At 54.1% G+C, this 22,236-nt stretch overlaps 2 protein-coding genes and 2 non-coding genes across 4 annotated transcripts; 2 read left to right on the plus strand and 2 right to left on the minus strand.

Annotated features, from left to right (window-relative positions):
* Positions 1-226: 226 nt before the first annotated feature.
* On the plus strand, positions 227-1,871 carry LOC104012433 (C-C motif chemokine 4). Its single transcript, XM_009464809.2, has 3 exons — positions 227-344; positions 853-964; positions 1,342-1,871. The coding sequence occupies exons 1-3, from the start codon at positions 272-274 to the stop codon at positions 1,427-1,429; spliced, it is 273 nt and encodes a 90-aa protein (XP_009463084.1). The 5' UTR covers positions 227-271; the 3' UTR covers positions 1,430-1,871.
* A 7,431-nt stretch (positions 1,872-9,302) lies between these two features.
* On the minus strand, positions 9,303-11,404 carry LOC104012432 (C-C motif chemokine 5). Its single transcript, XM_009464808.2, has 3 exons — positions 11,165-11,404; positions 10,568-10,679; positions 9,303-9,941 (listed from the first exon to the last, which is right to left on the minus strand). The coding sequence occupies exons 1-3, from the start codon at positions 11,235-11,237 to the stop codon at positions 9,854-9,856; spliced, it is 273 nt and encodes a 90-aa protein (XP_009463083.1). The 5' UTR covers positions 11,238-11,404; the 3' UTR covers positions 9,303-9,853.
* A 4,269-nt stretch (positions 11,405-15,673) lies between these two features.
* Positions 15,674-15,745, plus strand: TRNAE-CUC (transfer RNA glutamic acid (anticodon CUC)). The gene has a single exon. It is a non-coding gene; the product is annotated as a tRNA-Glu (tRNA).
* Positions 15,746-16,260: 515 nt separating this feature from the next.
* TRNAS-UGA (transfer RNA serine (anticodon UGA)) lies at positions 16,261-16,342 on the minus strand. The gene has a single exon. It is a non-coding gene; the product is annotated as a tRNA-Ser (tRNA).
* Positions 16,343-22,236: the final 5,894 nt, after the last annotated feature.

The following is a 22,236-nucleotide window of genomic DNA, read 5'->3' on the forward strand; positions in this document are numbered from 1 at the left end:
GAAATCGAAAATGAGCGCTGAGTCAGAGCTCAACATACTTAGCTCCAATGTGAACCATATCCCATTCTTTCTGGCTTTTTTTTTTTTTTTCCTTCCCAAATTCCCTTTGGCTATTTCACTTCCCTGACATCCTCTGTCATCATTCTGGAATTTCCACTCGCGTTTCTCCCAGCTGCCTCCAGGACTCCTTATTAAAAGGGAGCTGAATCCAGCTGCTGCAGTCTGAGCCGCATCTGCCAGAGCTTCTGGTCCTGCTCCGACTGCCGGGAAGATGAAGGTCTCTGCAGCTGTTTTTGCTCTTCTCCTCATTGCAGCCTCTTGCTCCCAAACTTTCTCTGGCCCAGGTGAGTCCTGCTTTTTCATTTGTGAAGGAAGAACGGATCTGAGCCTTCATTATAATTTCCCCATTGAGCTCCCCTGGCAGATAACTGGGAATTTTTTAGCGTTTGTACTGATCTCCACTCTGCACTGAGATCAACTACATGTAGGAACCCCAGAATTAGAAAATCATCCATCCATCCATCCATCCATCCGTCCATCCGTCCGTCTGTCCGTCCAGCCATCATGGGCTCAGAGTACTTATTCCTGGTTATAGTTTAGGGACTTCAGCCTCTGCCCTGGGGCTGGGGGAGGTGGGGAAACGAAGCTCTGAGCATGACTGGGTGGAAATGTCCCCCAGTACCTGACAATGCTGCTCCTGGCATTGGACCAGGTGATCCCCAATGTCCATCTCAACCTTAATTATTCTCTAATTCCTCACTCCCTTCCCTGACAGCACGGGGGATGACAGGCTGGCTGCTCCCGACGCACAGCCCAGCACATGCTCACGTTGTCTCTCCTTGCCTCTTCCAGTTGGATCCGACCTCCCAGTCTGCTGCTTCTCTTACACAAACCACAAGCTCCCGCGGAAGCTCATCCTGCGTTATTACAGCACCAGCACCACTTGCACCCTGCCGGCCATTGTGTAAGTACCAGCGCTGATTCCTGGCTGCAGACAGTCTGGGGACAGCCGCCGTGGGGTGGGTGGGTGTGAGTGACCGGCTCTGCAGGGTGGCTGTGGGCACGGGGGTCTGCAGGACCGGAGCAACCCCAAGGGGAAAGGGCTTGCACAGGGACTGCCAGGGATGCTCTTGTGGGGATGCCTAGGGATTTTCCTGCAGGAGTCGAGGAGGCAGTGTGGGAAAAGGGATGGGAGTGGGGGAAACCACAGCCAGACACTGGTTTCAGCATCAGCTGAGGGCACAGGGGAGAACCTCTTGCAATGCCCCAAAACTGGGATCCAGGCTCTCCTGGGATGCAGGTTTGAGCAGAGATCTAATATGTCCCATCCCTGTTCCACAGGTTCATCACAAAGAAAGGCCGCCAGGTCTGTGCCAATCCCAGTGACACCTGGGTTCAAAGTTACCTGCAAAACTTGAAGCAGAACTGAGCAAAGCAAGATGGCAAGCGTAGCTGCTGTCATGCACGAGTCGCGTTATCCTGAGCTCCTGAGATGGAGCAGGACATTGCAACAGGAGCTGCTCGAGCCCACGTCATCTGCAGGCGGCTCCAGGGGACGGCTGGAAGGGGACCATGAGACACCTCGTGTTGGGGTGCTGCTCCGTGCCCTTGGCTTGCACGGGCCAGTCTGCAACCTCATCCCTCTGCCCTGACACCTCTGCCTGTGGCCTGGGAAGGCCCATGGGACTGCACCTCGATTGTTCTTATATTATTTTAAATTATTTAAGAAATTATCCTATGGGATAGGCAGTATTTCTGTGGATAGTAATGCTATTTATGGGAGAGTGGCAGGGAGGGTATTTATGGGAGGGTGGCTCAGGGTCTCAGCGTTGGATGATGGGTGGCCCTGGCTTACACATGTGACATCATGATTCAGGAGAATAAAGAATTTGGACGAAACCTCTGCTTTTTTCCTTTATGTACCTCTGTGTGGTGTTCACCAGCCCAGAGACAGAACCTCACCCTGAGCCTATCTGCACACTCTATATGGCATGTAATGATAGGAAATGATTTGAGGCAAAACCATAAAGTTTCCGTACTGCAGACATATGAATATCCTCTGACACCTCATTCCCCCACCACATCCTCTACAGAATTAGACTTGTTTGTACGCACATACAGGCCTTTTACATACGTGAATATGCTCTCCACACACCCCATGCATGTCCCATATGCTTGCTTGCTGCTCCCAGCCCCACACGCCGCACCCCAAGCTGGTCCATGGGCGCTCTGTATGTGCAATGGGGTGGTGACGGGACAAATTGCTGTAAGGGGTAAAATCCTGCCAGAGGCTTTGGGACTGGGAGAGCGGCTCATGGTCAGATGGGTGGAAGCAGAGGGCATGGAGCTGCCGCGGTGCTGGGGCTGCCCTGGAAGCTGGCAGGTACCCGGGGCTCATGAGCTGCTCATCCGCCCTCGTGCCGAGGGTGCTGGGGCACAGAGCAGTGCCAATTCCCTTCCTGTACACGCCCCGATAGCCATTTCTGCCAGCTAAGCAGCAGTGTTTCCCAGCACAGAGCCCACAGGCACCCACATGCACATTGTCAGTGGCCCCGTGGCGTCTCTCCTCACATGTCTCTGTTCCTCTGAGACATCACCGCATCTCTGCCCGCCAGCCCCCGTGTGCATCTGGGTCCTGCTGAGCCCGGCAGTGCTGCCTGGAGAGGGGCAAGGACCCCAGCTTTCTTTCTGACCACCCCAATGAGGGTTGTTCCTCACTTTCCCACCTGTAAAACAAAGGGAAGGGTTCAGCTATGCTGCAGGGGTACAAGAGCCACCAGCAAACCTGCTGCTGTCATTCCCAGGACACGGCTTTGCTTGGGAACGTGAATGGGAGGGAGCAGGTCCCAAGGATTGCCCATTGCACTTGTGCTCAGCACTCCTCTGCTTCTGCAAACTGAGAAGAAATGTCCCCAACAGCACGGTCACCCCAACAGCTGCAGCCATCCTGTTCCAGTCGGTATTTCTTCTTCCTAATGCAAAAAAAAAACAACCTTTCATTGCATCATTTTTTCCTGCAGCTATAGATCACACTTGGCAGCCCTGAGGCTGGGAAAGCACCTCCACATTGTCTTGTGATTTCTGTCTAGTCTTGTGTTTGCCAGGCTTGCAAGCTGGCTGCAGGCAGGGAAGTGACCCAAGGAGCAGCATCCCAGCGAAGGGCAGACCCAGCTCAGGCACCGTGTTGTGTCCCAGGAGATGGTGCTGGTGATGGGGGACCATGTGGTCTGGCTCCATGGGGATGGCTCCTGACTACTCTGCTGGGAGGATTTGGGAAAGGCACAGGCTCTCGCTCGCCCCGGCAGCGTCCCTGTGCTCCCCTGGCACAGCAGGGTCCTAGCAGAGAGGGTCAGGTCCAAGCAGGGACAAGGTAGGTCAGCACGTTTGCAAAAATCTTGTCCCACTCTATGGCCAGGGCTTACCATCGTGGGCGAGAGACAAAAATCTGCAGAGGGGTGTATCCTGAGCAGGGCTTCCCCACTGTGCCGTGAACATCAGAGCAGAGAGTGGCCGCTGCATGGTGGGGTGGATGGACAGGAGCTGCTGCCCACAGGTAGGCATGTGAGGAGCCTGGGAAGGGAGTGCTGGGGGTCTCCTCTACCCCTGAGGGCATCCCGACCCACCCCACCTCTGCTGCAGGCTCAGTCACCTTTCATGCTGAGAAGCCGAGTTTGGTGCTGCAGAGGAACTGCAGGAGCCCAAAATAGTCCCTGATCTGGGGCTCCACGTGCTACGAGGGGACGGAGGATGGATGTTGTGCTGAAAGGGAAGGCCGGGGGGGCTCTGGTTTTCCTAAGCAGGGGACCAGCTGGAGAGGCAGGAAGACTCATCACTGCAGCCAGCTCTTCTCCGGACAGTCCCTGGCTGGGAGCCCAGGCACACATAGGAATTTCCCTCTCCAGCCTTTCTGGTTTCAGTTTCTTTCCTGAAGCTCCAGGAGCAGCATCCAAGCCATCATCCCTGGCACGAGCCAGGCACCATGAGGGCAGGTCCCCCTGTGTGGGGACAGTGACAGCCCAGCCCAGGGCTCCCGTGCCTGCCTGCACTGCCTGGTTGTCCATGCCGGCCCGTGGGGATGGGCTGGTGCGGGGCAGCACCATGGTGGGGGTCTGTAAGAGCAAAGGAGAAATCGTAGCCCCAGGGGTCAAATGTGCAGGGAGCAGCCTGCCTGCAGCCTCTCGCCTGCTGCCAGCTCTGGGCAGGGGAGGGCAGCCAGGAGGGGACACTTGGACAAGCCAGGAGAGCTGCTGTGGGGAGAGATACTGCTGAATCCAGGGGATGTATCCGCTGCTCTCGATGGTCTTGTTTTGAGGCTTGGGGCAGCACTAGCCCTTTCTTGCCTGCTGCACAGAAATCTGCAAGAGATGGCTCGGCTATAATTCAGTCCCTAGCCCCAAGACCCTTTCCCACATCAACTCTGACAGCCCAGCATCCCCTTTCCTGCTGGTTTCTTCGCTCTGCAAGCAGTTCAGGGACATCTGTGCTGCAAAATGGGGTGCAAGTTGGGATGGGCTCCACCATGAGACTGCACGTGGGACATGGGGCACAAAGAAGCGTGGAGCCAGGTATCAAGTCTCGAGACGCAAGCCAGGACTCAGCAAAGCCAAGTGGTTCACCAGCCAGCTCTGAGCTGAAGGAATGAGTCCAGCGGAGAGGCAAGGGAAGAGTTCAGCTCCCCAGTTGCCTCCTGGAAGGTGACCATCGTTCAGCCGTCAGGCTTCCTGTGTGCTTACAGAGGTGGACAAAAGCCAAGGCCAGCTGCTCCCATGGGACCTGGCAGGTTGACTCTTCTGGACCCCACGAACCACAGGCTTTTCCTTCACTGCCTGCTGTGGCAGAAGGCACCCAGAAGGTCAGAAGACCCTCATGGTGCCATGGGCAAAGCACCTGATAGCCCAGTTCTCTCTGGTCTTTTTGAGAGCACGAGCCCTGCGGCCGTCCCCTTTCTCCCAGTGAAGCTGGGAGAAGCCCTGGGAAGGGAGGTGAGCCATGCAGACCTTCAGACCCAATGGCTGCATTGGCTCCCTGCTGGCCCCTCTTCCCAACCCGATTCTGTAGCTGCCCCCTCCATCAGCCCCTGCGGGGCAGTTCTCACCTCCTCTCACTCTCAGCCATTCTTCTCAACACAAGGAGTGCAGTTGTGGGTATTTCTAGCTGACGTTGCTGAAGCACCTGCTATATTAAGGGATGTACTTCCTGACATGGCCTCTCCCTGCAGCTCTTTGATGGTTTGAACTGGGCCTCATGGCTCGGCCTTTTTGAGTTCTGTCTTTCTAACCTATACCGGCCATGTTCTGGCAGCTCCACGTCACTCAAGAAGCCTCTCTCCTAAACCCACCCATTTATAGGTCCCATCACTGGTGCTTCCCTGTGGGAAGTGGGGACTGGACATGGTCTGTATGACTGCTTAACTCCTGATGGGGACATGAAAGTTTCTCTGGTTGAACCTTGTTGCTTTCCTTGTTGCTGCCCTCTGCTCCCAATCCTGCTCTGCTCCAGGTGAATCCACCTCTGTCTTTGGGTTGGTTTTTCCTCTCCTGGAGGAAGAAGGGCTCATGATGATGACCTGTAATGCCTGAGGAACAGGCATGACCTGCTCTGACTCCTTGATCTGGTGTGTGACCTGCTGGGAGTGCTTATTCTCTGCTGGTAGTACACATCCTCCTGGTCATATGGCTTCGGTCCTGCACCCCAAATCTCTTCCAGATGTCCCTGACGCAGCTGTGTGCTGCTTCACATGCACTGGCAGAAGCTTTCCAGGAAACACATGAAGGACTATTTCTACACCATCAGCAGTTGCCAGCAGCCAACTGTTGTGTGGGTACAGGCCCTTGCCCATGCAGGAAGCCTTTGGCTCAGCCCCATAAATCTTTCTCCCTCTTGGGATGAAGAGTGGGACTTGTTGGGGTCTTATCTGGGATTGGCCATCACTCAGTCCTGGCAAGGAGAGATGCTTCCCAGTTGCAAGGAGATGGCTGAGAAGGACCTGCCCACGCTGACACTGGGATGAGCCCAGTGGAAGGAGGATGAGAGGTTGTTCCTGGTATCCTGAGGGGTGCAGCCGCCCCAGCACAGCTGAGAAAGTGCTCCCAGGCGAGGTGTTTGGTATGCAGCAGAGGAGGTACCGTCCCCAGGAGACACCAACTGCACGCTCTGCAGTGGCCACTTGGGTCTGTGGTCTGTGGTCCTTCTCCCTGCCTGTGGGAGCCAGCAGCAAGCTGAGGCAGAGCCAGGAGTCTGGCCCAGGGACCTTCTCTAGTTTCTCGGCACCTCCCCTTGGCTGCCTCCACACCAGGCAACGGTCACAAAAAGGACATTCCCCAGCCCTGGTGTGACTCAGTGCAGCTCTGCGGCGGTGCATCCCTTCCTCACCACAAATGTTTCTTGGTCCTCCCCACTTCCCAGCTTCATCACCAGAGGAAACACCAGGTCTGCACTGACTCTGACACTGTCTGGGTGAAGGCATTTGTGAACTTTTTGGGGACACCCTGAGATGGCCACCCCTGCCTGGTCCCCCAGTGCTCCAGCTCTGGCCCCTGGGAGCCCAGGGCCAGCCCCAGCTTCTCCCACTCCTTTTACAAAGGAATGATTTTGGTGTCGTGACCTGCTCGCCTCTCACTCGTCACAGTCCTGTGGGCAGAGAAGTGGGACCTGTAACCCCAACAGGGACTGCTGGCTCCATCAGCCCACCTCACCCAGCCTAGCTCTGCAAAGGCAAGCTTGTGCCTCAGTTTCCCCATCTGTAAGTGAGGGATAGCAGAAAATCTTTCTGCGAAGTTCTGAAGGAGCCACCATATGAAAGCAAACCAACATGAGCACTGTTTGATTAGTCTCATGTTCAGGAGGAGCTGGCTGATTTTGTATCCTTTCCCTGCTTCTATCTGCTGCTGGACTGTGTCCCAGAGCCCCCCTCGCCTCCTGCCACAGCGGGCTGTGCCAGAGCTGCTTTGCAGGGATGCAAAACAGAACCTTGTACCTCTCCCCTCCCGCTGAGCTGCCTGCCCAGCCTGCAGAGTGTTTGGGCTCCTTCGAGAGCTTCTCTGGGGCATCCCTCTTCTACCTTTGGGGCATTTCAGGTGTGCTGCTATTTAGCAATTTTCGCCCTTATTCTGTAGACATGGTTTCACACCGTCTCTAAGGAATAAAGCCTTCTGCTCATAACGCTTGTCTCCATCACTGAGGTTGGACATTGGTGGCACTCCTCCCTGATGCACAGGCTTCCCCTTCCCACCCACCCCCAGCAGAGTGGTCCTTTTGGGACCCTCCAAACCCTGCTCTCCACAGCCCAGACCCCTGGATGCGCAGGAAAGGTGTGGGGAGCCAGCCCTGAGCCCGCTGTGAGCCCCAGTTCGGGATGGAGCTGGGCCCTGGCTCCCTGTGGAGCACATTGTCCCCCATCTCCTCCTGCCAGGTCTTTGTTCACTCTGCAAGGCCGCTGTCAGGGTGGGCTGTGGGGCTGCACCCCTGGCCCCCAGCCCCTGGGCCTGTAAATCCCACTGACCGACAGGGCTCTTCCCATCCCAGACCTAAGCACTGGGATCCCTTCCTTTGCCGCATCCTCCTTCTCCGTCCTCTGCCCCTGTCCTCTGCTCCCAGCCTCCCAGCTCCCTACCTCATTCTCTCTGCATCTCCTTGATGCCCCACTGCCCTCTGCACCCACCCCTCAGCACCCACCTCCACTCCCCTACACCTTTCCTCCCCATCCCCAGGGACAGCCACCCTCTTCTGCCTGGGGCTGTGCCGCCCTGTGTCCCCCTCACCAAGGATTTGGGACGCCCTCCATCCCTGGGATCCTTGGGACCTCTCTCCATCCCTCAGCACCTGGGCAGCACGCAGGCAGGTGCCCTGCCAGGACGCAGGGACAAGATCGGTTCAGGTTGTGGCACCAGCTCTTGGTGCACCGATGTCTCGGGGCTCCCTCCGCTGCCTGCTCTCGCTGGGAGGATGCTCTGCCAGCTCAGCCTGGGGTCCACCAGGGCTGCAAAGGCCCCTTGCTGGTCCTGGCCTCATGGCTGGGGCAGCCCCCTCCTCTCTCGGGACCCTCTGAGAGCCTCCCCTGTGCCCCTGGGCTCTGTGAGGTTTCTGCATCCATTCCCTGCACTGATGCAGGCAGTCGCTGCTGGGAATACAGTCCCAGGCTGCGGAGACCCCCCAGGAGCGGTGGACGAGAGCTGTGGCCTCGGCTCCTGCCAGAAATAGAGACTTTGAGGCAGTTAATAAGGAACTGCAATAGGAAATGCTGGTTAATAAACAGGGAGACCTGTGGAGAGGTGGTGATGAGCAAGGGGAAAACAGGGGACAATCTGAACATTTGGAGACCACCATGGCACCAGTGGGCTTGGGGGTATTTTATGGACACTATATTTCACACTGGTTTGCTTGCTGCTAATTATGGGGGATCATCCGTTGCTAGCAATGAGGGGGGTCTGAGAAATTACTCCCGGGGTGATGAGTAGCTCATTTCGTGGAGGAAAATGTCCTGGGAGGTGAAGATTTGACACGCACAAGCTGCCAGGTGGGGATACTTTTGGCCAAGGGACGATACTAAAGCTTCTGAGCTTTTGCTTCAGACAGCTCTGATGGAGACAGCCCGGAGAGCAAAGGTCTCCGTTCCCCCTGCAGAGCTTCAGCGGCAGGGAGGTGAGAACCGGCAGTTTCATTTTCTACCCACAAAGATATCAGCTAGTTTTAAATGCAAACCATAGGCTGATAAAGTGCTTTTGTTGGTTTTACTTGGTGCAAAAGATCTCTTGTGCTTTTTTAAGCCAAATTCAGGTTTCCTTCCCAAAGCAGCTGAAGAACAGCAGATAATTGGTGCCTGTTGTTTGCAGCAAAACACCGTCAGAGCGTCCCCAGAGCCGAGCACAGCTCGGGCTGCGTCCCCACAGGAGCTTGTGCTGGGGACGTGGTCCTGGCTGGCCAGCCCCTGAGCCACCCTCCTTCGAACTCACGGCAGAGACGCCGCTGCACTCCCACCCTGTGATTTCCAGACATCCCTTTGCCAAACCCGCAGTGGCAAATCCAGTGGGTCCAGCTCCACCAGCTCCTGGCCTTGGCTACTGATATGGGGGGGGAAGGGGCTGGGGGAGAGGTCCGGCTCTGCATCAGCCCTGGGAGGTGCTGGAGTCGTGGCGCGGCTGCTGGGAAGGTTTTTAGGGCTAAGGAGGCTGAGGCATTTCCAGCTGGGAAGTTGGGCTTCTTCCCCTGCCTCTCCCAAAATGGTTTCAATGGGGTCCTATCGGCCCTGTTTTCCCAGGCAGGAGGGAAACAACCTCTTCCAGAGCTGACACAGAGAGAAAAAATCTTTATTCTTTGGCACCAGCAAGAGACAGCGTTTTGACAACAAGGCTGAACAATGTGGTTCAACAATGAGCATCCTCTTAAGCAACCTGCATCCCGCTTCCTCGGCTAAGGAGGCAGCTCCTACTCACGGCATGTACCTTGCCACGGCAAAAGTCAGCCAGCTGACTCGGAAGTCAGCCTGGGTTTACATGACAGCACTCATACCTAATTTCAACAGACCACTTCCCACAAATAGCTCTGGGGATAAAATCCCCCTCCCATTCTAGCAGCAGAGGCACAAGGAGGGGACAGTCTAGCCACATCTCACACAGCAGGCTACGCCAAGACGGGTCTGCAAGGCCAGGAGGTCCCCAGCATCACAGCTGCCAGTAAGGGTGGCTAAATTATCACGGATAAATGACACCTTTGCAAAACAAAAGGAACTTCTGGAGTCTTGAGGTGGCTCAGCAGGTCCTGGTGCTCAACAGCAGGATTTCTAGGTCGGTGCCAAGACTCTGCTGGATGGTCTTGCAGGACTTCTCCAGGGCAGAGACCTCTCAGCTCCCAGCGCTCACTGTAGCTCCAGGGTGTTCACGTATTCCTTCACCCATCTGGCATCAGGGTCAGCGCAGACCTCCCGGCCCTTCCTGGTGATGAACCTGTCAAGTCAGGCAGGGAGGTGTTACAGCCCCAGAGGGGGAAAGGGACACAGAGGCCTTGAGTCACCTCCTGGGCAGATGCTGACCTGCCCTGTGGTCAGCGCTGGCTCCCAAGGGGATCACCTCCCCTCCAGGCTCCCATCCCACAAACCCCCGAGCATCAGGGGGCTGCAGAGCCTGCTAAAACCCAGAGGACAGGGAGCGATCCAGGTCCCCTGGGAGAACCCCGCCATGCTCAGATGTTCCTGGCCACGTTCAGTGCGGGGGTGAGCCTGGATGCGGCGTGTGGGTGGCTGCTATATCAGGTGCAAGTCTTGCATGTGGCACATGATGTGCACTGGGCTCATCGCCACTGGGAGGTCCTGCTGGCTACACAGGGACCTCCTTCCCACACCTTATTCCCAGGACCAGGATGGTTCAAGGAGACCAAGGAGTACATTTATTGCTCAGCTGGGGAGGATGAGTGCTCATGTGCTGCACACGGGACCCACGGCGGCTGCCCCCTTCCCTTACTCCAAGTATGGTTCCTCACACCACCACGCTCTTAGCCCCGTTGGATGTGAAGCAAAGACCCCAAAGGCTGGCAGAGCCTTTCCTCAGAGCCCAGAGCAGGAGCCAGTACTCACACAACTGCTGGCTGGGAGCACTTGCTGCTGGTGTAGAAATAATCCTTCACATGACTCTCGGGCAGCTTTCGTGAGGTGTAGCTGAAGCAGCACACAGTTGCATCAGCCCCAACTGGAAGAGATGAGGAAAGCCACCATGAGTCTATCACTCAGTAAACTGCACATTCCCCAGCCGAGAGCTTGGGCGACCATCCCCTTAAATCAGCTGTGGAGCCCTCTTTTCTTCCTGTTTCCCCAGAAAGTCAGCAAGAAATTGCTGTGAACACCAAAGCTTAATTAAAGTCATTGCTAGTATTGCTTGTTAAATGTTTTGCACTCACTTCCAATGATAAAAATCCCTTCAGTCGCCCTGGGACCACTCCTAAAGCCCAGCAACAAAATCAGGGGAGGCAAAACCTGAAAACTTTGATACTTATCAGTAAAATTCATCCCTAAGATAAAAGGATGCTAGAAAGGAAGACCAGTGCCATGAAAGCAGGAGATGCTATTCACACAGGTTTCGAACCTTTGCAGCTAACTTTTTCCAGTTCTGCTTCAAAATTACTGCCAGTCAGAGCAAAAATCCACCCCAAGAGAGCAGAGAGATGCTGTACTCACTTGGAGCAGGAGAGGCCTGAGAAAAGAGGGCAGCAACGAGGATGATGGAGAGGCACACTGCGGAGACGTTCATTATGGACAGAGAGGAGCTGCTAGGGCAGAGGCAGGACCACAGCAGATTCCTCCTGTATCTGGTGTGAGGCACTGGCTCAGTCCTTGCTTTTTATAGGGATGGTGGCAAGCCCTGTCAGTCAGATTTCAAGATAAATACTTGGAGTTTCCAAAGCGCAAGAGAGCTGATGTCACGGCACCTTTACCTCAAAAATGCTGAAAAAAAGGAAGCAGCCGGTCTAGGAAATACCAGAATAGCCTTTGTGCGAGGTGAGGTAAGTGTGAGCAAATCACCCACATAAGGGCTATACTGACCAAGACAGGATATGAAACCACTGTTGAGCAGCAGGTTCACACTTAGATTCACCAACATGACAGCAGCACCCATTAAACTCATCTCAGCATCCTCCCGAAAGGACCAGGAGGACGTCAACTCAGTGTCGTTTTCAAGGACCCAGGCCTTGAGGACAAAGGTGTTCAGACCCGCAAAATGGCTTGGGGACAGTGCAGGTCCCGCCGGGGAGTTCTTGCTCCCATGGTGTGTCTGGAACGTGCACAAGGTGGATGCAGGTGGGCAGTGTGGGCAGCTCTGAGCTCTGCTGCCTGTGCAGGCAGCAAGGATGGCTGGCGCCCTGGAGACTGTAGATCTGGGCTGGCAGTCTTGGCACCATAAACCGCAACATCCTCAGTGCTGTGCTTCCAGTATGGAGCTCAGGACCTCCAAACCCCTCCTAACACACCCCAGCATCAGCCAGTAAGGGGAGTGCTTGCCTGGGAAGCCTGACTTGGTCTGACTCTACAAATACCGTCTTCTCCCAGAAACATGGGGCAAACACACGTGCCAGTGCGGGTTTGGTACAAGGTGGGATGCAGAAGGCAGAGCAGGAGGTTCCCCTGCCCAGGGAGTGGAAAGGGACCAGCTCTCGTGCAAACGCATATCCCCATCCCCTTGTGCACACTCACAGTCACAGGGTTCATGATGTGGTCGGCCCAGAGCCCCCTGGCTCTGCCCTTGCCACGAGGTGATGGGCTCCCCGGGATGCCCCAGGGAGCATTTCCCCTTTTTCCACCTCCGTCTTCTCTGCAACAGGCACCAAATTTGCCAGCTCACAGCCTGTGGTTTCTCCGGGTGTTTTCATGCCCGGCTCCCAGCGACAACTGCCATTCACGAGGCCCCACGAGCTCATCTCCGCGGGATTTCCTCACTGCCCTATGGCCCACGTAATGCAGTGGGGACCGCAGGGCAGTGCTGCTCTGCTCTCACTCTCCTTCTCCCCCACCACACCACATGGGTCTGCGTGGGGGCCTCAGAGACCTCCTTGTGTCTGGGTGTACTGGGGCACTGCCTCCCCACAGTGTCCCCTTCACTGCAAAGTCCCCGCGGGTGAGGACCAGTGCTGCAGGAGCGTCCCCATGGGCTGTGCCAGGGACCCTGCTGGGGTGTGCAAGAGTCCACGGCTTTCCCAACTCATCCTTCCACGAGCCATCCTCATGGGGGTGATGGTGTCCTGGGGACCCTGAGGACTCCTGCCTTCAAAAGCACGTGAAGGACCTGGAGCTGAACCAAGTGACTGACACCACGGGGTTGTCACAAACACACGGTGGTGGCATTCTGGGCCAGCACAGCAACATGCCAGCAAGTATTCAGGCTTTGCAAGGGACAAAAGCTCAGGTGGAATTTGCCGAGGGACATCCCGCTCTTGGAGGTGGGGAGAGGCATTATTTATTGCCACCTCTGTATTGCATGTATTCCAGTATTGTAATTAGCCTATTGTTCTGTCTAATTTATGCATGTATCATGCCCCAGATCCATGTAGGGGTGCAAAGCAAGGTGATGTGTCTCAGCCTCATCTCCTCGCTACAACAGCAATTGCATTGTGTACTGAGCCTTGACCTGTCCCTGCTGCCCCAAGGCTGGTCCTGGGGTTGGGACTTCTTTTTCGAAGGAGCAGTGCCTGTAGAAAGCAGGTTTTTACATCCCCACCACATGGCCCCACACACTCCTGGGCTGCAACATGCGGCTGCTGGGCTGCATGGCTTCCTTGTTGCATTTGGGGGGGGTGGCAGTCACTCATCTCCCCTTCCTCTGCCACCACAGATGGAGACTGTCCTGCTATGGGACATGCAAGTGAGCCTGCTTTGGTGTGCCCAGATCTGCTGGCAGAGGAAGGAGCTGTTACTGTCTATGACAAAATATCTGGCAGGTGCAGATAGAGATCTGAGAAACCACAGAGTGATACTGACGCTCCCCCAACCGCAAGACTGCCAGAGCTCATGCTCTGTTAGAGCTTGTAGAGGCAACTGAAACCATGACATCTGCATATCTTTCTGAAAGCGCAGGGTGGCTGCGCCTCAGCCCAGCACAGCTCCCTCTTCCCCGCACCCGACATGCCCAAAGGAAGGCATAATCCCGTATGACCGTTGCACAGCCCAGCCTTTCCCCTCACTCGGGGGGGTTGGCCTTGTGCAGGTTTTTGGAGGTGTATTCTGCAGCCCTGACCATCACGGCAGAGATGCCAGAGTGTTGGAAAGATGGCAGACCATTCCTCGTGGCTTCATCCTTGTTCCAGGACATCTCTTGTGGAGGGTGATACTCCTCCCCGCGCTCCTCCTCGTCCTACTCTGCATTCCTCCAAAGCTACCCACTGCCTCCCTTTGCCCTCTCCTGCTCACTGCAATGCAGCTCCTCAGGGAATGGTGGTGGCAAAGGCAGCAGCCGGCGGCTGGGACCCACCAGGCACTGCAGAGAAACCTGGGCAGAGATCGGGGTACATGGGGACAGGGGAGCTGGATGCCAGATGTCCCACTGCGACTCCAGACCATGCCACGGAAGGGCTGCAGGGGGGAACATGCTGGGATTCGGCCTCAGGTGGAGAGGGGAGATGGCACTGGCCATTTTAGGGAGCTACATGGGACAAGGCAAGCCACAAGGAGGTTTCCCCACTCTGTGTGCACTGACCCCTGCAAGTCAGGGAGATTTTTCTCTCTGTCCATTTATGTCCCCTCTCAACCACCCATGAGCATCCAAGGAGCACCGGGCCCCCTGCTGTCTTCTGTGGGAAATGTTCCTGGAGCCCTTTCATTCATCTCCATCTCAATCACAGCTCATCCATCTGCTGAGAAGCCCTGCAGTGCTTCCTCCTTCCCACCCAAGAGCACGGGTGGGGGTCTCCTCCCTGCACACAGCCTGGCACCCCGCTGGGTGCCATCCTCTGTGTCCGTGCTCCTTCGCCTCTGGGTCTGAACCCCGCTGCGCTGGGTGCTGCGGGGGCAGGTGACAGTGGTAGCGGCACCCTGAGCCCTGGGCTCTCCTTTGGGCTCTTTGACCCGGGCAGGGGTCCGGGGCTCTGCAGCGCCCTGTCGTGCTGCCCGTGCTGGTAGCAACCACCCAGCGAGTGGGGGGCCCATTTCAAGCCCCTCTCCATCTTCCTATTCACCTCTTTTCTAGGAGGTGAGTGCAGGTGGTGGGAGAGAAATCTGGTTTTGTTTTTGCCCCAGCTTGACTTAGCCTCTTTATTTACTTATTTATTTTTTCTTAAGTGAAATGTATTCTTAAGTCTTATTTTCTTAAGTGAAATGTATAGGGCCAAGGAAACAGGCTATGTGTGGTATGCAGGACAGAGGTGGAGGGATCCCGTCCAGCCCCTCCAGCAGCACAGCTCCCCGAGCACGTTGGCTAACGAAGGCTGGCTTCCTTCTGCAGGGTAAAAGAAGGCAAAAGTCTCTGCTCCCTCAGAAGGACTTTCTGGAAACTGGGATCGCCTAGTCATTGTAGCTACAGATGAAGTCTCAAAAGATGGCCCCAACTAGCTGTTAGGGGAAAACAAGATGCAAATGTTACTGTAAAACCAGTAGGGAGGGGGACTCCAGACACACTCCCTCTACCAGCACAAGGGCTCGGACCCCCTTTTCCCCCGAACAGCGAAGGCTCTGCTGACAACAATCAGCCTGCACCTACACCAGCTTCTCCCAAGGTGACTATGGGGAAACCGCGGCTGTGCACTGGGAGCTGGAGCTGTTGTTTCCATGAAGTTGGATCGCCTGTGCCCAGTGTGAGGTGTGTCACGTGAGCCTGGCAATGTATAGCAGCACAAATGGGGTCCATGCTTCAACATCATCAGGACTGAGCCTCCCTGGTGAACCCCCAGGGGACTGCTAAGTCTTTTCTTGAACCATTGGACATCATTGCCTTCTCCAAACCTGCCTTCAGCAATGATGAGAGTCCTGGCATAGCCACCTCCTGCTTCCAAGGCCTGGCAGAGATGAGGTCCTCTTGCACAGAGGGTCTTCCCAATGCCACAGCTCTCCGAAGGGAGCAGGCATCCCTGTAAAGTCCCCCAGAAGGGCTGTGGCATCCATCTCATCCAGTCCTCTCCTTGGGCTGTGGAGCCCAAGTGTCCTTGTCCCTTCAGGGCTTAGTTGTTGGCCACCAACTGGTCCACCATCATCACCACCACATCCCTGGTGGTCTAGTGGTCAGGATTTGGCACTCTCACTGCCGCGGCCTGGGTTCGATTCCCAGCCAGGGAAGGGGGTCCCTCCAGCCACCGCAGGTCCCAGCCTTTTCCTGGGTGGCTGCACTGCCCTCGAGCAGCTCCTGGGGTTCAGCACGGGGTTCAGGAGCTCCCACACCCAGTGTCTGGGGCTGGGTCAGGGATGGCTGAATTTTGGAGGGTGGCAGCAGCCTCCTGTCCCCCCCCCACTGCCATCAGGCTGCACCCCCCAGCAGAAAAATACCCCAGGTGGAAGGCAGCCACCAGCCTGTGATGGGCTGTAGGGAGCAGGGTGACGGGCTGCAGGTGACAGCGGGGTGACCCAGCTGTGTGGGGTGGACATGCCATTGCAGGATTTCTTCTTGCGATAAGGAGAGGTGAAGTCCTGCTCCCCTGAATGCCGTCTTGGCCCTCTCCTAAAGGTAAGGGCTCCCTGGGAGATCAGGGCCAGGGCCGGGGTGGGAATGCAGGGTCCCTTGATGAGGGGTGACAGGTCTGTGTCCGTCTGTCCCTCCTGGGGACAGGAGGGCAGGGGCTGCCAGTAAAAGCTCCCGCTGTGAGCAGGATTTGAACCTGCGCGGGGAAACCCCATTGGATTTCAAGTCCAACGCCTTCACCGCTCGGCCATCACAGCAGCTTGCTCAGAGGGTCTCCGCAGGAGCCCATGGCTGTCACCCTGCCCCAGGGGCCACAACAGGACCTGATCCCACCCTGGATGTGGGTTCTGCCGTCCCGGCCCCTGCTGCAGACCCAGCACGGGTACTGCTCTTACTGCTGTCACCTGCCCTGCACAGAGCTAAGGCTGATACAGAAATCAGCATCCCAGCAATGCTGGGAAAGGAAACTGGGCACCAGTCACAACATCAGTGGTGGTGACATAGGAGAGGGAGGTGGTGGGAGGTCTGTGTCCCATCTCCTTGTATCCAACAGGAAACGTGTCCCTGGACGACCATCCCCAACCTCCTTTCCCAGTCTGGGAACATCCCAGCCTCCTCAATCCCCTTCTCTTCCCCAGTATAGATACATTTGGCCCTGTGAAAACAGGTCCAGACTTTGCTAACCGAGGCAGTCTGACAGACAGACCAGGCAGTGTTTCGTCCTATAGCTGGCAAGCTGATCATGCAGACTTGTGGGGTTTTCACCAGGTTGCTGCCTGCCTTTTGGCTTTGGAAGAGGGGATTTGGAGAAACGAAGAAAAGGTGTCTGTCAAAACTAAATCCTTGCTGAGCAAGGTCTGGCAGTAACCTTGGTCTCTCCTTTGGAGCACAAAGGTCCTATTTGGAGCACAGTCCTAGAAGCACTTTCCTATCTCTGTTTCAGGTGGGAGCTGGCTCTGGGAACCCATCCTGAGATATCCAGAGCGCTCCCTGGGTTCTCAGTGTTATGCCCAAGAGGTGTGGAAATGCTTTGCTATGTCACTGGCACCCCACCCCTTTCCCATGGGGATTTATCAGCAGGCAATAGCTTGGATGTAGGAACTTCTCCTCCATGCTTAGCTCCCAGCCCAAAGGAGGGTCTGCCTGCACTGCCACCCTCCCTGGCCTCTGTCTCGCTGGGCAGTTTGATTTCCCTCCTCCACTGGCCAGGGAGGAGCATAGTCCTGACACTGAGTCGGGCTTGGCACAGTCCCACAGGCATGGATGGATGCCCAGGCATTGGTGCTCAGATGCATCAATGTGTTGGAAACCAGATGCTCACACCAGCTCTGTCACTGGGCACATGAACGGTGAGTAGAGCAAGGCCAGCAAATGTGATAGAGCTAAAGAGAGGGGTGAGTGGAGGGAATACTGTCGTTGGACAATTATGGAGAGACTCAGGAGAAAGGTTAAGCTTAAATTCATCCCTTTCAGTTATTCACATTTCCTTCTCCCTCTTCTAGGCTCCATGTTCACATTCAGAGCTGCAAGATACATTCCCTGGATCTCCTGAAGTGCCTGTGGAGTTCAGGTTAGGGTCTGGCACAAGAGTGGAGAGCCTTCAGAGATGGAAAACCGCCAACATCCTGATGGACACAGTTAGCGAAGATGAGGTCTATGGTCTGGAATGGCCTGTTTCTCCTTACTCCTTCTGAAGATGAAGTACTGTGCATTTGATATCCAAAGAACTCTCTTGAGGTGAGGTTTCATTTCAGGGTAAGGGTGTGAACATCCTTCAGATGGCAAATGGAGGAACCTAGAGGGACCAGACCAGAGCGCATAGACTTGCATGTTACTGGAGCCCAACGGGAGGGGCCTGGAGGGGTCCACAGTGCATAGGGAAAGGACGGGGGGGGTCCAGACCCCAATGGAGGGACCTGGAGAGGACCAGAGGGGGAGCAGAGGGACCTGGAGAGATGTGGTACCCAAAAGGAGGAGCTTGGAGGGGACCAGAGCATAAAAGAGAGGAGACGATATCCTCAGTTGGTTCCTGCAGCCTGGCTGGGCTCAGACTTCCATTGCACTGGCCAGAATTCCCGCAATATTTCTCAGAGTTGGTTTTTTTTGTTGACATTTTTCTTACCTAATCTTGTGTCATCGGCAATGAACACCTATTTTTGTCTACAATTCTTGTGATATTTACAGACAAAACAATCTTCCCTAGCAGAAAGAACAGGATGTGTTTATAGAAAAGTCTTAGTTCAACAGAGAACTGACAGCTCTTCTCTTGTAATAAATGGCACTTTTCTGTATTATGCAACATAGAAAACCACAAGGTCTGTCATGAGACAGACCTTATTCTTCTTCAAAGAAAATTTCAGTCTGTGCTTCTACTTGCAAGTTTTCACCCTTTGATTTCAGAATTCAAATTGATTTCTCTTTCAGAAAATAGCGACCGCCGTGCTCGAGTGCTGGCTTTGCCGGACCCAGCACACCGTGGTCGCCATTCACTGCTGCGTCCCGTTACCTGATGCAATGTTGAAGACACTTTGTCCTGATCATAAAACAGTGCTTAAGCATCTCACTGCTTGTAATATGATGGCATATGATGACAAAGAGGAGACTACTACATGTGCACTGTGAATAATAATGAACCCCTGCAAGCTCTGTCCGTACAGACATTCCTTCCCATGGTTAAGCATTGAATCAAACCCCAAAATTTGTGCTAATTTTTTACATCTACGCATGTATTCAGCCTCTCTAGAAATTAAGCTGTAGTCCAGGGAAAAGAGTCCACTGTAGCAAATGACTCCCATGTCTCCCAGCTGGTATGGCATGATGAAAACTACAGTGATTATCTAAAGCTTCTTCCACTCCCTCTTTGTTTAAATAAATCTCTGGAACTTTTGAAGCCATGTATTCTCCCAGTGGCTTTCTAGGGGCCTGACAACTGCTTCTGCTTTGGTGTATGGCTGTGTCCCAGACTCCCGGATAAGATGGGAACTGGTTCCAGAGCAGGAAGATAAAGTAAACTGGAAGAATTGAGAAACTGTCCTCCTGCTTGGCGTAAGTGGCAGCTGAGTTCTCCTTCTGGACCTGCCAACTCATCTCCAGGGAAGCCACCTCCCACCCTCCAGTCTGAGCATGGGGTCACAGTCTGAAAAGAAAGTGGAAGGAATGGAAGGAAGGGGGCTTTTACTAAAAGATGGAGAGGAATAAGTTTGGTTCATGAGGAGGAGCTGAAGATTTTATTCATGGAGAAGAGCGGCAGCTTGGTCCCTGGGAAGGGGAAGAAGGGACCAGCCCCTGCGGAAGGAGAGTTGCTCACAAGGAAGAGGTGTGCTGGCTGCTGCTCAGAACAGGAGTCATATTTAGGCCCTGAAAGCTGAGATCTTTCCATGGATGGATGTGCAGGAGCTTGTCCTGGTGGGTGTGGTGGGTCCTACCACTCTGCTAAAAAGTCACAGATGGCCTCCCACAACTTTCCTTCCCTGGGAACTGTGCCTACTGCTCAGGGCAGCGTTAGGTCTGAACACCCTACCCTGCTGAGTCATGTTGAGTTGGCATAGCCCCCGCGGCCGCCGGGACTGCCAAGAGCGCTGAAGGCGACAGCGGCAGCGAGAGTGGTCAGGCTGTCCCACGGTCACTCCATGGGTGTCTTTTCTGGAAAGAGGCATGAAGCAGTCTGTACTCACTGATGGCACTACCCAGTCTGTGGGGCTCACCTATTTCTGCATGGCGGGCAGAGACACTGCGCGCTTGCCTGGAGTACCTTGTTGTGGCTATGAAGTAGTCTCCATGGCTGATGGAGGGCTGCTCTAAGGAGGCTTCATAGCCTTGGGTGTTGATGAGTGGTGAACCTTTAAAGGACTTCAAAGAGAGGTAATCATCTCATCCCTGGGCATCATGCAGCTGGGGAAACCCCTGAAGTGAACACCTCAGTGATGCTGGAAAGACCTGTGGTGCCATCTCCTGAGCATCCCTTGCTGTTGCTGTGACTCCCACACCAACAACACGAAAGGTCCCACTGAGAGAAGAGTCAGAAGTGCGCTGACCATGGCATGGGGCCCTCAAGGACACATGCAGCTACTACAAGATGGGTACCAGCTCCTGCTGGGGGACTGAGGGTTTCTTCTCAGCGAACCTCACAAGTTACCATCCCAGGCTGGAAAGTGAGACCCTCCTGGTGTTCCAGTTCCCCTCTTCCAGAGCTGGTGGCTGATGGGAGTAGATCAGTCGAACCATGGGCAGATGGAAAGTGCTCTGGGTGGACAAACTGGTTTTATTCAATGTCACCCCTGAAGTGCTGGGAACTTTTCCTCCTCTACTCGCCCTACAATTTCTGTGCTGCTAACCTACCACTTCTTACTTTTTTCTGTTTTATCCTGCTCGCTCCATCCCTATACAAGCTCTGCCCTTCATCTGTTGGAGCAGAAGATGCACCCGACACAGTTTTGTAAACCCATAGTGGTTCTTCCATGCCACTGTGCCCTGGACAAGGACAGGCTTGGCTTGTGCGGGCTGTGGGCTCTCAGCAGTATGTAAATAAATCCACAGTTTGAAATATAGGAAAAATATGCCATTGGCAGGTGAAGAAGGAGCTTCATATGTTTGAACTTGTACCTAAATTAAGTCCTTAATCGCTGTTAACCTTGAGACATCATGGCTCATGCCTGGGTTTTACTAGCATAAATGTGTCTGTGTCATGAAAATGGGTGCTGAAAGAGCTTACAGGAAAATTAGAGGTGTGTCGAACGGGGAAGGGGAGAATGCTGCTTTTTGCTGTTAAGATGGGAAATGAGGAATGTAATAATGAGCTCTTTCTTTTTTTGTGTTGCTTAAGTTTAATGATCTTGTTGCTACAGCTAATGCTTAATCACATATTTAGCAAACACCATCAGCAGTCACATAGCTACAGGTTGCTAGATTTATGCTAGGATTTACAGGTGAATACCTGCAGCCTGAAGAGTAATACCAAGGAGTAATCTTAGTAACATCAAAAGCCTGGAAGAGAAGAAATCTGCAACTTCTAATCACTCACGACAGAGAGGAGATCTGATGGAGGAATCTGCTGCTTGGTCAGCTAATTAATGGATTATTAATGCCCTGGCTGCCCAGATGCCTTGAACGCTCTGCTGAATGAACATCAGCCTTGGTGGGCAGGACACCCTGCTTTGTCTTGAAGCTCAAAAGATTGCACCAAAACACCATAAATCCTAGTTGGAGGTGACATAGGACAGCTTCCCTCTGGACACATGAAAGCCCTGGGTACTGCATTTACACCCAGGCTCAAGTAATTGGTAGGACAGGTGTAATGTTAATGCAGTGTTTGCATGGCAGGTGACTACAATCCTGGGAGCAGCATCGGGACACCTGCAAATGATGGTGCACACCCTCGAAGGCAGATGGTGTCCCTGTACCAAGGGCAACCAGAGGTTCCCGGACTGTCACTGAGGCATTAAGGCAATTGCAATGATATGTGTCAAAAATACAAAAGAAATAGCAAAACTATCCTTCAGGTACCTGGACGCCTGCTTACGTACATTCTGTGGGCAGAAAGCTGGATGGACAAGGTAGAGTGCCTGCCAGGGTGGTCGGAGTCCCTCTGATACTAGGGGCTAGCTTCTGCTTTGGGTTTTTAATTTCTCTTTAGGGGAGAAATATTGACATTGCATTTTCAACTTCTGAAAACCTGACTTTCACAAATTTTTTTTTTTTTTTTTCAGATTTAAAATGATACATGTTTGTTAGCAGTTTCCTTTCTCATATTTTCTTTTTATTTATTTTGGCTTCATAAGAACTGTGGTAATATTTAAACATGGCTGATTGTCAGTAAGAATTCAGCATTGTCTTTTGTGATCAGCCTGATTGATGGTCAAAGAATTGAATTATTTCTGCTACCTTCCCTTTTGGCCACTGAAGTACAGCCCTTTTCCCGACTGTATAGCTGTCGTAATCCACGTTGAAGTGCTTGGCTGACCCAACACTTTGTTCCTTTCTGGACATTTCAGGACGGAATCTCCCATTTTGTACCTCTGGCCTGTTCTTATTTGCACAGATATAACTTTGTGAATGTCCATATTACTATGCATATGATTTTACTGGTGACAACTCAAGCTTGCTCTGTGCAACTGCCTTGTTCTCTGTCCAGTCTTTGTCATCTGCAATAATC

This window comes from Nipponia nippon, unplaced genomic scaffold (assembly GCF_047370975.1).
Source record: "Nipponia nippon isolate SJK-2023a ecotype South Korea unplaced genomic scaffold, ASM4737097v1 scaffold_15, whole genome shotgun sequence".
NCBI lineage: Eukaryota > Metazoa > Chordata > Aves > Pelecaniformes > Threskiornithidae > Nipponia > Nipponia nippon.